Raw genomic sequence first — 17,092 nt, 5'->3', positions numbered from 1 at the left:
CAATAAACTCACATAAAGAATCTTGAAATTTACAGTATGTGATAAATGGAAATGAATGTGTATTGTACAATGCTGCCATCTGGTGGTAGTGTTCAGCATTTAGAAAATATGCAAAGTAAATGTCAGGATATTCTTTATACATTTATATATATAAAGAATATCCTGTGATAGCACCACCTAGTGGCAGCTTGATGCTGCTGAACCAACAAGCTGTTATATTGAACTTTTAGAAGCTGAATGTCTTTCTTTTTGTAATTTTATATATATATTGTTTTTTATTGATACAGTCATCTGGAGACTTTGGCAGCGGCCTTCCAGAAGAGGAAGTAGTTGAGGTAAGGCACAGATTGGAGCATCTAACAAATTGATGGGTAACAGGGCTATAAATAGAGAATCGCGATTAGTGAGTTTTTGGTATAACACCAAAAGATTTGGTTGGATTTTACAGATTACATTAATCATTTGAGGAACACATATAAAAATGTCCAAAATGGAATAGATAAGAATAGACCAAGATAAAGGCCACTTTGTGTTGCATCTGTTCAATAATCAAACAATGTAAAGTGTATTTCTTTGTTATAGAAATATTGGAGTCACAATGTGGAACAAGCATCAGACTTTATTGGTTTCATATTTGCTCCAGGTCAGCAGGTAGTGAACCTGATCTCAAGAAGACAGCAGCCCCATATACTTACACTTCTAGCACCATGATACATTAGTCATCCTGGCTCTGGAGGAAACCTACCAGTAAAAGGATGGCTAAAGAATGTACACATCTACTGCTATGGCATTGCTTTTTCACTGGTTGAAAAGCTGCATAATCTCCTTCACCAGTAAGGGTGCAGTAAAGAAATGGCACTATAGCATCAAGTGAGTGCTGTCCTAATGATCTTGTCACTAGTTAACTACCACCAGTGACTAGTGTGGCATTGGTCTTAAAGTGTTACTAAACCCAGGAGCCTGCATTCACTATATTTGTTCTCCCACAGTACATAGAACATGGAAATGCAATAGTTTTAGTAAATATAAACTGCTAAATACCTTTTCTCATCAGCAGTTAGAGCAGTCTATCATTTATCAGTGTCTGGTTAAAGCTTGCAGGAGTTTCCATTCTCCTCTGACTGTCCTATAAGGCTGCAGGACTCCCTGACCCTCTGTCTGGACAGTGCTGATTGGCCCTGTGCTGATCACATGCACTCTCCCAAAAAAAAAAAAAAAAACCTCTAGCAATACACACAAAACTGAGCATGAGCAGAATGACTCCAAAGGCTCTGTCTTATCAGGAGATGGATTCTGGGCAGTGAAAGAAGGGGAGGAACAGAGCCAGGTTCAAACAGCCTTTTTTCACAATGAGTATAACAAGCATGCTTTACTGCATATACAGACTGATATTACTATTCTGGGTTTAGTAACCCTTTAATGTTACAATTTAACCTTAAATTCTCTTTGTGAATGTATTAAAGATTTAAATTAAAGATCCAAACCTCAGAGTTTCCATTGCATTGCATGAGTGACAGGTTCACTATATAATTCACTATTATCAATCTTACAAGTATGTGTGTTCTCAAGGACCAGTGTCAGGTAGATCTATGATTATAAAATAACCAGCGTGTTCATGGATTGCAGAACTTACAGAGACCTGGAACAATGCACCTGCTGGGAATTGAACCCAGGACTGCATTTATTCTATGGGCGTCTTACTGCCTCTTTTTCACTGTTACGGGAGCCATTCCTTCCTTTTTTTTTTTTTGCTAGTGCCACTTTTGCATCACAACTAGACTATTATATAATTGTGAAACCGATGAAGAAAGCATCTGTCATTGCTATAAAGTTACATATTCTGTATTATAGTACAGTGTAGTGTAGTGTTTTCTTCTCTCAACTTGATTTTTTGTTGTATTCCTGGCTTCACAATGGGTCACGCAACATGAATATATTCGTTGTTGATGCATATAGGTGAGTGAAATCATTCACTTACATATTTAGCCCTACACCCCTAGTTTCTTTCTATATATCTCAGTTAGGCATCCCTTCTTATGGATGGGCCAATAAGGAGCCCAGGGGGCATTCCATGCCTTTTTATTCATTGTCTATATTTGCATTTTAGGATCCCCCTAGTTTAGTGGCTCCTGCAGCACACTAGGGGACTCTGGTGTGTCTGTACCCACAGTTTGCATGGGTTAGATTAAAAATTGATGGAGGCTGGCTCCACCCGCACCCGGCCTGCCCCACAAGGGGGAAGGTCAACAGTGGTAATGCACTAGGTCGGTGCGCCCGTCTCCTTGTTTTTGTCTTCCAGTGTGTTTCGGATACCCTTGATCCTGAGGGGGCAGCAAGACCATAAGTCATATCTACCTAAGTCCACCTGAAGCATTTTTCTTCCCCCCATCATACATCACTCGAGCACAGGAGAATTGTTTTATACGTTGGTGTAATATACACCCAATATGCCAGGGAAGACAACGAGTGGCCCTTCACACCAATCACCTTTACATTTTCTTGAGTTGGAAAAATCCCATTAACCATCAGTAATCCAAATGAATGCAGAGAATGCAGCCCTCAAGATGAATAATCGTAACTGTCGAGAGAGGAAGCTTCAGGATAGGACATGGTCACATGACGGGTCACAATGATAAGAATAGACTAGAAATCTTCATAAAGGTCGAAGAGAATCTTCAAAAAAAAAAAGGGTCCACAACATGGCCAACAATAATAACTTCAACTTTTTAAGAACTTAAACTATTTCACACATTTAACTTTGTTTCTGTGAAGAAAGACCTGCAAAGCTGCCAGTTGCACGTCTTCGAGAGCCTTGTTAGGGTCCACCTTCACCTCCCACGTTGTTTGGAAGACCCCCAGAGAGGCGATGTTCTAGCTGGCCTTCTAGGAATTATAGCCGTCAGTCGATTCACCTTAGTATTCACGAAAAGGGCACTCATAGATAACATGTCAGTTATCTATGAGCGCTGCACATTTCTTCTATATCCATATTTTATTTTACTGAATGTTTATTTAACTTATTTTTTACATTGCACAAGCGCGGCTTTGTTGTTTTGTATTTGCAATTACTATGGTGATATCACATGGTCGAGTAGCTGCTCTGCGAAAACTATTTCAGACACTCTGTTGGCACTAGTGGGGTTTCTGAAGATTTGCATATGTTTAATAATGGCTTCTATTCTATTATTCAGGTGACTCGAGCTCCAAAAGTAATGAAACTGGCTCCTATTACAGTACCCCCCATACAGAGACCATCTGTGGAAAATGAGCCTGTGATCATAAAGGAGGTTCAAGAGACTATACAGAGAGTTGAAGTTTCAGGTATAGAAAAGGATACATTGCCTTGTACAAAATCACATACAAGAATACTGTTTTCAAAATGTTTTATTTTTTATTTTTTGCTGCAGATTTGTTTATGTTAAAATTGTGCCTATTTTTCTGCTCCAATGCACATTTCTATAAGAACGAAGCAAAGCTTAGGTAGCATAAAACTGGAAAGCCATGGAGGAGATTTCCTGGTACCTGCAATAAGAGGGGTGCCATTCAGCTGTCATTCAACTTCACAGTAAAGGGGACCCCTGCTGGTCAACTGGTGTAATGACAGTTGTGTTTAGTGGAAGCGAGGCTGGACTAGAGAGGACATACCGTAGATGGATTGATTGTCTTTGCTTTGAACCCTCATCCTATCAGTTACGTTTAGTAGTTCAGGCTTTCTTGGCTTCCTTCACAAATTACTAAATAAATCATAGTAACCTAATGTTTACTACAGAAATTACTATAGAGGTGGGACTGTCATATATAAAAGAAAGCTGTTATATACAATCAATACTGCGGATGTTCCCTAACACTGTTGTATTTTATGTCACGGTATATGTGGCCTTGTAAATCACTTTATGATCTTGAGTTCCCAAATAGGAACACTTCTATCTGTATTAGAAACAAAAAATTAAATAAAGTTAGAATAAAAAAAAAATAATACTGCTATATATATATATATATATATATATATATATATATATATATATAATATACAATATGGTATTATACTGGAGCAAAAAGCAGTTGAAAAGCAGATTCATAAAAAGCTACAAAGTATTTTTTGTGGCTATCCTGTAACAAACCTACAGATGTGGGAATTCTGAGTCAGAATTTTTATTCTGTATACTTGTTCTGGGCCAGTGACTCGGAAAGCACTGAAGCCACTAGACCCGTTTGATAGCCAGGTAATGGGCATTTTTAGAAGGAAAGGTCTGTTTTAGCTGGATATATACTTCCTCAATGCAGTTTTTCTTTAAGATCACCGGAAATGGGTCACAGCCCTAAATCATTGTAGAACCTCTTGTTACAGGCAAGCCCGGACAGAAAGGAGAGAAAGGAGACAGAGGCGATTCTGGTCAGAAGGGTGTAATCGGACCAGCTGGGCCTAAAGGAGACTCTGGTGACAGTAATAGTGCGGGCATTGGCCCTAAAGGTGATAAGGTAAGTCCAATGACCGTTACAATTTAACACAGCCTGAAATAGATTATTCGGGTTTGAATGATTTTTGTCCTATACATAGGTGTGTGCAGCCTATTGCATTGTGCACCCCGGAGCTCAAACACACATGTGTGTGTTTGTGTGTCTATATACATGGCCCTGGCACACGTGTGTAAGCACTTCTCTTAGAGCAGAGCCAGTAAAAGGGAGATCTTTCCCATCTCCGCGCTGCTACAAAGAGTGATAATGCTAATGCGCACTAAGTGATTAGGGTGTGCCCAGGCACACCTGGCACACCCTGTGCACAAACCTATGGTCCTATACCTGCCAGGAACCTAAGTGACTAGGTATCGCCATCACAATGTCTGTTTTCACCTAACTGTCATAACCATTTCAAAGCCATATAATGATGACAAAGGTCTTTACCTGATTCTTTTTCTCATATGTAGAGCAAACAAATAATTATAGCTCAAGAGCAAAAGATAAAATCTTATTAGTGGCTCTGAAAGAGATACCAGAGCGTGATTGGGTGATTTAAAGAGCTCCGGGCAGATTTAAAAGACACAGGTTATTGGATTGGATGGAGCTTTTACTCTGTATTCAATAATATATATGTGTGTGTGAATATAACAATACATATATATATATATATATATACTGTGTATATATATATATTTGTACACACACACTATATTGTCAAAAGTATTGGGGCGCCTGTCTTTACACGCACATAAACTTTAATGGCATCCCAGTCTTAGTCTGTAGGGTTCAATATTGAGTTGGCCCACACTTTGCAGCTATAACAGCTTCAACTCTTCTGGGAAGGCTGTCCACAAGGTTTAGGAGTGTGTCTATGGGAATGTTTGACCATTCTTCTAGATGCGCATTTGTGAGGTCAGGCACTGACGTTGGATGAGACGCCCTGGCTCGCAGTCTCCGCTCTAATTCATCCCAAAGGTGTTCTATTGGGTTGAGGTCAGGACTCTGGGCAGACCGGTTAAGTTCCTCCACCCCAAACTGGACTCATCCATGTCTTTATGGACCTTGTTTGTGCACTGGTGCGCAGTCATGTTGGAACAGGAAGGGACCGTCCCCAAACTGTTCCCACAAAGTTGTGAGCATTAAATTGTCCAAAATGTCTTGGTATGCTTAAGCCTTAAATGTTCCCTTCACTGCAATTAAGGGGCCAAGCCCAACCCCTGAAAAACAACCCCACACCATAATCCCCCCTCCACCAAATGATTTGGACGAGTGCACAAAGCAAGGGCCATAAAGACATGGATAAGTGAGTTTTGGGTGGAGGAACTTGACTGACCTGCACAGAGTCCTGACCTTAACCTGATAGAACACCTTTGGGATGAATTAGCGCAGAGCCTGTGAGCCAGACCTTCTCATCCAACATCAGTGCCTGACCTCACAAATGCCTTTCTGCAAGAATGGTCTAACATTCCCATAGACACACTCCTAAACCTTGTGGGCAGCCTTCCCAGAAGAGTTGAAGCTGTTCTCACTGCAAAGGGTGGGCAAACTCAATATTGAACCCTATGGACTAAGACTGGGATGCCATTAAAGTTCATGTGTGTGTAAAAGCAGGTGTCTCAATACTTTTGGTAATATAGTGTAAATATTCTGTATATTTAGCTGTTAGTTCAGCTTCAAACCATCATTGTCCACTCAAAAACCACTATTGAACTGCAGTGTAGCAAGATTGGTCTTGTAAAATCTGCCAGTATTTACAGTCTGGAGAGTTCCTCTATCGGAGCCCTTTAAGCTATTCCTTTCATAAACTGAAGTTAAAGTGATTGTAAATGTTCAAATTAAAAACAAAAACAAACATTTCATACTTACCTTACTCTGTGCGGTGGTTTTGCACAGAGCAGCCCCAATCCTCCTCTTATTGGGTCCCCCGCCAGCACTCCTGGCTCCTCCCCCCCACAGAGTGCCCCCATAGCAAGTCGCTTGCTGAAGGGGACACTCATGCATGCTCGCTCCTGAGCCGGCTCTCTGCCCCCCGCTCACTGGCTGTGACTGACCTGCTGCTGTGTCTGAGCCAATGAGGAGGGAGAGGGAGCCTGGATGTGATTGGACTCAGGTAAGTATAAGGGGGGCTGGGGGGGGGGGTTGGGTTGGGGTACGGCATACTAAAGGTTTTTTTACCTTAATACATTCTTTTTTTTTACCTTAATACCTTAATACATTCACATAAATTTTAATAAGGTGTCACAGATAACATCATGCTTATATTTATCTTTAATAACTTTAGAACTGAGATTCTACTCTGATTAGGGGGAACAGCTTCTGATGAGATAAGCTTGACAAGAGTGCCATCCATGACAACATTTAATTCAGCATTCTCTGTACTTATACATTTTATAAATGGTCCTGTTGATGCATAAATGTTTTGGGACCTACGGCAAGAACGATCGCTTTAAACCCTGTTTTGTGACAATCTAAAATTATAGATATTAAGAAGAAGCTCTCGCGCTTAGTGCATATGAAAATAATAAAAAATAAATAATAAAAATTTTAAGTGAAAAAATAAAAAATCCCACTCAAATATTGCTGCAGTTGTATAAATAAATCAATATAAGTAAAGTGTAAATCAAGCCACACCAACTGCGCACACCCTGTGCACCAGGTGCAAAATGAATAATAGCCAGATAAATAAATCAATGAAGATTACTAAATTATCAAATCAATAAATGTGCATAAACTATGGTAATAATCAATATCACATAAAAAGTGCACACATATAAATCAAGTCCATAATACATAACATGTGCTTGGAAACATAAATCAGTGATCCTGTGTTAATAACTTCTGTGCTGTGTAAAGGGTCACCTGGGGGTTCCACCACCACTGTTATTCACTCCCCTTCAGCCAGGAAACTCACCCCACAATATGGCCCACCATAAATATGGTTAAGGCAAACAGCGCTGTAAACAAATTCTGCCTCCCATATGCACTCCTTTGTCAGCTCCTCCTCCACATGTAAGAGAGAAAAACAGCCCACTAGTGCAATAACGTTTTTAAACATTTTATTGGATGCTACAAAGTACAGCTCCCATCATGATTGCACTCACATATTTAAAAAAAACAGATGCTTAAAATCACGCATTGCGAGGGTTCGGTATGCTCACCCAGTCTTCTCTACCTCCGCGGCGGTATGTCAGACCTGCGAACCCCGCTGCCGCTCACCCGATCACCTGTTCCGATCTGCCGTGTAGCCATGACGCGTTTCGTCACTTCCAACTTTGTCAAAGGGGGGTGGCTACACTAATCTAAAATTATAAACAGTGTGATGGTCTGCAGTCGGACTACAGGGCACATGGTAGGAGCTGATATAAAGATAAACAAGGCGATTGGTGCAAAGAGAGTTCACTGTTCTCACTTCAACAGGCTGTGGATAAAAGGGGACAACTGCATAGGGAGATACAGCCAGTCAGTGTGGATTCTGCTCACTGTAGTGGCTGCTAGTGGAGGAGGTAGAAGTAGCTCTGGAGGAACAAGGAGAGAGAGAGAGCACAGCGCCTTCTAAGTGCAGCAGAAAGGTAATTTAATGGAGGTATAAAAAAAACTTACTTACAAGGGTAAGCTTCTTAAAAGTACGTTGTTTAAATTGGGTCGTTGGATATCGCAATCCTGGGGGTCCTTGCTGGCGGTATCCCTTCTGGCTCTCACAATGTGGGGATTTCTCGGTGGTTGCCGCAGTTTCTTGGGTCCGTGGAACGCACGGGGAGTCAGTTCCAGCAGACTGTGACGTCAATTCCTGGTCGCGATGTGGGGACGTAAACAGCAACGCATTGTGGAGCATGCGCTCCTTCTTCAGGCCTAAGACCTGGGTAAACCGCCACCAAGGACCCCCAGGACTCAATTTAAACTACATTCTTTTAACAAGCTTACCCTTGTGAGTAAGTTTTTTTATATACCTCCAATAAATTAACTTTCTGCTGCACTTAGAAGGCGCTGTGTTCTCTCTCTCTCTCTCGCTGATATAAAGATAATCTACTTTTAAAACTCATTCTAATATGTTAAAAAAAAAAGTGGAACTTTGGGCATAATTAAAATACTATCCTTCAGTTTGGTTAGACATTCATTCAGAAATCAAAAAAACATATTCTTTAACAAAATGAGCTATTATTATTACTATATTACAGGATTTATATAGAGGCAACAGTTTGCACAGAATTTTAGAAATAAAGAGAGACAGTACAGATACAATGCGATTCACAACACGAGGGTTAGGGGGGCCCTGCTCAAGAGAGCTTACAATCTCACATCTTTACAATTTAACAATTACATTCTAATGCCTTTATTTAGCTTCCTATATTTCACAGCAGTCAGAGGGTATGTGTTAGTCAGCCGGCCTCCCAGCTTGCTTTAGCCAGTATTGCCGGGAGTGAAGGTGTGTAACCAGACTTACAGTGAGAGTAAAAGGGGATGCAGAAAGTTGCAGAGCTGCAGTAGTGACTAGTGGTGTCCACACCTGTCTATACAGTGTGACTGGCTAAAATTACAAGGCTAGCTGAACAGAAATTCAGATAGTTTGGCTGGTAAACTCTATACATGTAGGAAGCCACACACTGGCATAGACTGCGTGACTTTAACGGACAATTGCGTGGTCGTGCGACGCTGTACCTAAACTAATTTGACGTCCTTTTTTTCCCCACAAACAGAGCTTTCTTTTGGTGGTATTTGATCACCTGTACGATTTTTTGATCATGCGCTATAAACAAAAAAAGAGCGTCAATTTTGCAAAAATAACAATATTTTTCACATTTTTTTATATGAAATTCACAAAAACAAAAATGTAAAAATCAAAATTTTTTAACATTTTAGGTCAATTTGTTTTATGCTACATATGTTTGGTAAAAAAAATCGCAAAAAACGTATTTTGATTGGTTTGCGCAAAAGTTATTGCGTTTACTAACTAAGGGAAAGATTTTTGTCATTTTTGTTGTTTTTTTTTTAACGAGTAATGGTGGCGATCTGCGATTTTTTTTACCAGTGACATTACTACAGTAATCAGTGCTATACATATGCGCTGTTACTGTAAAAATGACACTGGCAGTGAAGGGGTTAACTTTTTTGAGAGGGAAGGGTTAAGTGTGTCCCTAGGGGTGTGTTGCTTACTGTGATTGGATGTGGCTTGATGTGTAAGAACAGAGATCAACGGTTCTACATAGCAGAACCGTATGATCTCCATTCTTACACAAGGAAGAATGACAGGTGGCTTTGTTTACATTAGCCGCCTGCCTTTCTTCCGGTGTAACGGACGATCGCGAGTGCCCAGCGGACATCGGGTCCGCCGGGCACACACGCGGGGGGGTCCGTGACCGAGCGGGAGCGCGCCTCCGGCGGCGCCCGCTCGCTCCCTAGAGCCTCACAGGCTAGCGACGTAGCCCTACGTCGCTTTGCCTGTGAGGGGCTGACCGCCGCAGTAAGTAGTCGTGCGGCGGTCGGCAAGTGGTTAAACAAAGAATAGGATCTGGCTTCAGCTCAGTCCCTTCCCATTGGTCCCATCCTTTTACGCATTTCACCCGATAAGGCTTATTTGGTCATTTGAACATATTCATGTGTGGAGTGGCACATGCTCGTGGAGAGGACCAGCACCTGGAGCAGCGGAGGCTTACCAGCGGTACTAACAATAAAAAAATTGCCACGTTAAACATAGATAATAAATAAACAAGTGTTCGTAAAGTGTGAACAACTGGTGCTCTTCCAAATAATGCAGGTGAATTCCTTGATAAACAACCAGTAACAGTGAGTATAATTGACGTTGGTTTTGATCACCCAAGTGCACCTCCATTGATATTGATATAAACTGCCGCCTTACCAGAGGTCCAGACTCCAAATTATAAGAGCCTAGACAAGCATGATATAAAAGTACAGAAGATCCAATGAGCTGCCTATATTGTATTTCAGGTAGTGGTACTATCAAGGCTGATGGTAAAGTTTACTCCATACTAGGGCCTATGAAGGAAAGATAAAACATAGTGTAAAACTGCTTGACAGGTTATTAAAAGAAATCAGTGCTAAACACTTACAGAAATCCAGTATAAAATTAACATATAGATCCAAGACATCTTAGAAGTCGATTGACCAGTATACAGTGGTGTGCGTTGTACCTCACGGACATGGACTCAACCAAACGCATTTCGTTATAAATGACATCATCTGGGGCATTACCACCGATACTGTTTAGCATTACTATTACTACCCATGTAGGTGTTTTAGTTGTGTATTTAACTGTTGTCGTTTTTTACACCTTTGCATAAATTGGCTTTCTACCTTTTGGACTATTTTGTGATTCCATTTGTTTGACATTATTATTAATATCTGTGCTTTTAATTTATATTAACTTAGGGCCAGAAAGGAGAGGTTGGAGACAAAGTGAGTAACAGCTGTATACATATTGTTGGATGTGCTTGTGATTTAAATTCTGCAGATTGGTTGTCCACTCTACATGTAATACATATCAATGTCTCTTTAGGGCAGTACTGGGTTTGGATATACTGGTCCTAAAGGACAGAAAGGAGAACAAGGATTACTTGGACCACCAGGACCACCTGGACCCTCTGGGCCATCTGTTGTCCAGAAAGCTGATGGCACAACTGTGCAGCAGGTTACAGGACCACGGGGCCCCCCAGGTCCTGAAGGGCCCCCAGGAAAAGAAGGAGAGCCTGTAAGTAATAGATGCAATGAACTGGTATTAAACTGGCCTTAGATGCTTTGAGTAGCAAGACATTTTGGGAGGTTAAATAAAATATAAGGTTAAAAAATATTGTAAAAAATAGGATAAAAGACAAGAACCCAACTTCAGCCAAAACTATTAATTTTGGATAGCTTAGGGCAGGATTCATCTCTCTAAAGGTGGCCATAAAAGGCCACTTGAACTTGACAAATTCCAATTTATCTATGGGAAGACTAACTGTTTGAAAGTCGATCTATCAATCGACTTCAATATAACCAGCCTGTAGAGTTTTTTGGTTAATCGCAGCTGGCAGCTACAGCTGCCGGCAGTGATCATTGTATTTGGACAGCTGGGAAACCTCCTATTGTAAGAATACATTGGTGTAGTGAGGCGTAGTGAAAGGGATGTGTGTTGATGGGGGAATTGAACAATTTTCTTTTCTTCATCTCATAGTTGCATAATGTATGGCCTGGTAAACAGTAGTATATAAGGACCAATGTGCTACCAATGTAAGCAGGTATAAAGGGGAAAAAAGCACAAATCCCTAAAAATATTAGGGTAAAACAAGCATAAGCAGCCAATCTCTGTAGGGTCACCACATACAAAAAAAACAGTGATTAATTAGTAAAATAATAAATCGGCACTATAGCATAAAAATCAAAACCAATGTGAAATGTAAGAAATGCATAAAATGTTCAAATGTGAACATACAATGATATATATATATATATATATATATATATATATATATATATATAAAGTGCATATCATGCAAAATGAGCACAGTGATAAATGAATCCCATGTGTAATTCAACAGAAGTGAAAAACAAATCACAAACAGATCACAGATATACAAATATTATATATTCAAAAAATCGCAACGCATCGGGCATGCCCAGAAGCTGTTCAGCAATCAGCAGGGAATAACGCGCCTGCACCGGAAGTAACGAGCAGGGTTGGTGCAGGCGCATTGACTCCTGGGAGTGATGACGTTCATCTCCCAGGAGTCAATGCAAGCAGGAAGTGACGGAGCGGGCCCGGCCGCAGAGGGAGGAAGAGGAAGAAAGGTAAGTATCTTTTCTTTAAAAACAAGGTAAGTGAATAAAAAAAAAAAAATTGTGATCATCCAATTCTTTTTCAGGTAATTTAGAGCAAGCGGATGGGCCAAAGTTAATTTTGAGGCTGGAACTCCACTTTAATATAATGATAATCTTTTTTTTTTTTATAACTGCCCAACCAATTATATTAGACATCGCAGTATATCATGTATATTTGTATAACTTTTAGTAAAGAATATTTTAGGTTTATAAGTCGCTGTTTGATAGTTAGAAAACCATGTAATTCCATATTCTTACCATCACAGGCTTCGTATTACCAGTTCTTTTTTATTTCAGGGTGATCCTGGTGAAGATGGCAAAGCTGTAAGTCTATAATGTTTCTCTATATATTTTATCTATACCTGTTGCTTTTTTTTTTTTTATACAAAGAATAGCTTGCTACTTCCTTTCACACATCTACTCTACTCACTAAAAGTTAAAGTGATCTCAGGTTTTTTTTTTTTTCTTTAAAAATAACAAACATTATATATAATACTTACAATGGTTTTGCACAGAGCAGATCCTCCTCTTCTCAGATCCCTCTTCCCTGCTCCTGGCCCCTCCCTCCTGTTGCGTGCCTCCACAACAAGCAGCTTGCTATGGGGGCACCCGAGCTGAGCCACTGCTCTTTGTATCCATTCAGACATGGAGCTGCGGTTCGGCCCCGCCCCGTCACTCTCCTCATTGGCTCACTGACTTTGATTGACGGGAGCCAATGGTGCCGCCCTGCTGTTTCTCCCAATAAAGAAGGAGAGTCCCGGGCAGCCGAGAATCTTGTTTTGGCAGAAAAAAAAGTGTAGACGTGTGAAGATGATATAACGCCCAAGCAAGGTCTACCAGGCCTACCAAACAATTCTGGCCAATTAGATGACATAACGCCCAAGCAAGGCCTACCAGGCCTACCAAACAATTCTGGCCAATTAGATGACATAACGCCCAAGCAAGGCCTACCAGGCCTACCAAGCTATTCCAGGAACTTATCTGAGAATTTATTCTTTTTTTTTATAGAATACTATAGTTATATGCACAAACATTAAGTCAACAGCAGGCATTATTTGCTTATATATATATATATATATATATATATATATATATATATATATATATATATATATATTACAATATAAAGTATATAGCATTCCATGAGCTGTCCATAAAATAGCACTACTTTTTTTGTTTAGTTTTTTTATATTCATTTCCAATCTTTATATGTCTTCTTCCCATAACTGATAAACAGATGGTAATGGTGTATCTTAAAATATGTTTATGCAATACTGGCTTAATCATTTTCTAACTGTTACCTTCAGGGGGACGTTGGACCTCAAGGATTTCCAGGAACCCCCGGTGATCCAGGACAGAAAGGAGATAAGGTATTTTCATTTTTGTGCTGCTTTAATCAGGACATTATTTGCAGGAATTATTCGCAGGTTTATTCCAGCAAAATACGTCAAAGTAAACACGGGTTATTTTGTAACACTACTTAGACTTTATAGTATATTCCCCGCACGTGTGTCATTTGAAAGTGTGATGATTATAATTGTACTTTACACACAGGCCTTTTCTTTTTGCATAGGATACATATGCTCTGAGTTTCGTTTGGCCCACACTGGTGCTTAAATAGAACTAAACTGTATCTGATCACCACAAACTGAAAACACTATTTAATTCATTTTTAATATTCAAAATAAATTCACCCATCCCTCTATGTCACCATACTTTATTTTGTTGAGAAAAACATCTTGTATAATATCTAGCTTCAGCCATCTTGAGTAAGGGCAGATGATTCATGTAGCATTTACTTTCTGGAATCCATCTGCCCTTAGCTCAGACATGCAGGCAGGATGGTGTTTTTCTTAGAAAGCCCCTCCCCCGCCCCGCTGTTTTTTTTTTTTTTTTGTTTTTTTTTTTTTTTATTTGTCTAAATGTAGGTTTTAAAGAATATAATACATCTAGCTGAATACATTCTTATAAATGCAAATACATTAGATGGGACGAAAGCCAATTTATTTGCTCATTTATGTGAAAAGAGTGGGCTTCTTTTTTGTCAGTGCCAGGGGGATTTGTTTCTGCACAGCAATCGTGCTTATAGAAAACTTTATTATATATTGCTGAAAAAAGCATTTTGCATTACTTTTCTAGTTTTGCCATCAGCATTTTCCTTGACCGTGAATTTTCTTGGTGAAAAGCATAGCATTTAAATCCTTAAATGGTAAATCCATATTTCTCACCATGTTTTGTGTTACACCCATATTTTCACATGGTCACAATCCGCCCACACAGGAATCTGTGAATAACAAAAAGCTATTAACTCTCATCTGCCTCTTCAGCAGAGGGATTCATAGTTCCTAATTGAACAAAAGTGGGATGACACCACCGCACTTGCAAGTCCATTGATCCTTCTTTAAGCCCTGTAACTAAATGTCCATACCTTGGTACAAACCTGCAGCTGCTCTGCAGGATCCATCAGCATTGCACCACTTTTTATTAATCAATATGGGTTCATTTATTATTTTTTTGCAAAAGGTAAAATTAACAACCAGTAAGAAACCACCTTGCATTTTTTGTCAGTTCCAACCCAATAAAAGACTGGCATAGATTATTGCACTATACCCATCTTCTTTGATCTGCGAATAATCCTAAGAAGTACAAGCAATAATAAACATATGTGTTCCTCTTTTTCTCAGGGTGATCCAGGAGTTGGACTTAGAGGACCTCCAGGCCTACCTGGACCCCCAGGCCCACCTGGCCCAGGTACCAAAATGGACAAATTGGTAAGGAGCACGACAGACACATGTTCCCTATCTACATATATGAATGTTTTAGGTCAATTTCTACATCCTTTCATTTTAAGTAATGCTACTATTTTGGGGTGGCTAAACCCTGCTACGGCAACCATGTCAACTTTCCTGCTTCTGGTCTATAGATATTTATATTATTATATTATTATTATTTATATTATTACTCTAGGGAAAAGGTAATTATATATTATCATATTATCATTAGATGTTAGTAACATCGAATTTCACAATGGCATGTTTAGACATTTAAGCTTGTTCTATTTATATATATATATATATATATATATATATATATATATATATATACTGCTCCAAAAAAATTAAAGGAACACTTTTTAATCAGAGAATAGCTTAAAGTCAATTAAACTCCTGGAATATTAATCTGGTCAGGTTGATAGCAGAGGGAGTTGTTAATCAGTTTCAGCTGCTCTGGTGTTAATGAAATTTACAACAGGGGGGCACAAGATGGGCAACAGTGAGACAATCTCCAAAACAGAATGGGTTTACATGTGGAGGCCACTAATATTTATTTTCCCTTCTCATCTTTTCTGACTGTTTTTCACTAGTTTTGCATTTTGTTAGGGTCAGTGTCACTACTGGTAGCATGAGGCAATACCTGGACCCTATAGAGGTTGCACAACCAGTCCAACTCTTTCAGGATGGCACATCAATACGTACGATTGCCAGAAGGTTTGCTGTGTCTTCCACCTCAGTCTCAAGAGCATAGAGAAGATTCCAGGAGACAGGCAGTTACTCTAGGACAGCTGGACAGGGCCAAAGAAGGTCCTTAACCTATCAGGAGGATCGGTATCTGCTCCTTTGTGCAAGGAGGAACAGGATGAGCACTGCCAGAGCCCTACAAAATGACCTCCATCATGGTGTGAAACAATCAGAAACAGACTTCATGATGGTGGCCTGAGGGCCCAACGTCCTCTAGTGGGCCTCGTGCTCACTGACTGGCACCATGGAGCTCAATTGGCATTTGCCATTGAACACCAGAATTGGCAGGTCTGTCATTGGCACCCTGTGCTTTTCACAGATGAGACCAGGTTCACTGTGAGCACATGTGACAGACATGAAAGGGTCTGAAAAAGCCCAGGAGAACGTTATGCTGCCTGTAACATCGTTCAGCATGACCGGTTTGTTGGTGGGTCAGTGATGGTCTGGAGAGGCATATTCATAGAGGGACGCACAGACCTCTACAGGCTAGACAACGGCACTCTGACTGCCATTAGGTATTGGGATGAAGCCTTTGGATCCATTGTCAGACTCTACACTAGTGCAGTAGGTCCTGGGTTTCTCTTGGTGCACAACAATGCCAGGCTTAAAGTGATGAGAGTATGCAGCCAGTTCCTGGATAATGAGGAAATTGATACCATTGAATGGCCCCCACGCTCGCCTGACTTAAATCCAATAGAACACCTCTGGGACATTAGGTTTCCGTCCATTGGACGCCGCCAGGTTGCACCTCATTCTGTTCAGGGGCTCAGACACCATCCGTCGTCTCATTAGGAGCATGCCACGACATTGGTCATGCATACATGCATCAGGCATGCATACAAGCAGGACCGGTGCTAGACTATTTTATGCCCTAGGCAAGACCAGCTATTTGCGCCCCCCCCCCCCCAAAAAAAAAAAGGGTAGGGGTTAAAAACTTCTCTATGTCATACCCAGTGACCCTGATCTGATGGTTCCTCCATGTTATGCTGTCGTACCCAGTGACCCCCATATTCCTCCATGTCACACCTGGGGACCCTGATGTCATTCTATGTCACACCCAGGGACCCTGATGTTTTTCCATGTCACATTCTGGGACCCAAATATTCCTTCATGTTTTGCTGTCATACCTACTGACCCCGATGTTCCTCCATGTCACACCCAGGGAACCCCATGTTCCTCCATGTCATGCTGTCATACCCAGTGACCCCAATGTTCCTATATGTCACACCAGGGGTCCCTGATGTTCCTCCATGTCATACCTGGAGAGACCCTGATGTTTTTCCATGTCACACCTGGGGACCCTGATG

General features: G+C 40.5%; 1 protein-coding gene across 3 annotated transcripts in view; it reads left to right on the top strand.

Annotated features, from left to right (window-relative positions):
- COL18A1 (collagen type XVIII alpha 1 chain) overlaps positions 1-17,092 on the top strand; it is a 259,891-nt gene that overhangs the window by 206,303 nt on the left and 36,496 nt on the right. For all 3 annotated transcript variants that reach the window (XM_082261324.1, XM_082261322.1, XM_082261323.1), the window contains 8 exons: positions 288-335; positions 3,192-3,321; positions 4,349-4,479; positions 10,843-10,869; positions 10,970-11,161; positions 12,565-12,591; positions 13,575-13,637; positions 14,952-15,038. In XM_082261324.1, coding sequence (XP_082117450.1) covers positions 288-335; positions 3,192-3,321; positions 4,349-4,479; positions 10,843-10,869; positions 10,970-11,161; positions 12,565-12,591; positions 13,575-13,637; positions 14,952-15,038 — 705 coding nt within the window. The remainder of the gene's footprint in view (positions 1-287; positions 336-3,191; positions 3,322-4,348; positions 4,480-10,842; positions 10,870-10,969; positions 11,162-12,564; positions 12,592-13,574; positions 13,638-14,951; positions 15,039-17,092) is intronic.

Source organism: Pelophylax lessonae (assembly GCF_965119305.1).
Source record: "Pelophylax lessonae genome assembly, chromosome: 6".
Taxonomy (NCBI): domain Eukaryota; kingdom Metazoa; phylum Chordata; class Amphibia; order Anura; family Ranidae; genus Pelophylax; species Pelophylax lessonae.
The sequence above is the reverse complement of the archived record's forward strand: the minus strand, read 5'-3'. Positions and strand labels throughout refer to the sequence as shown.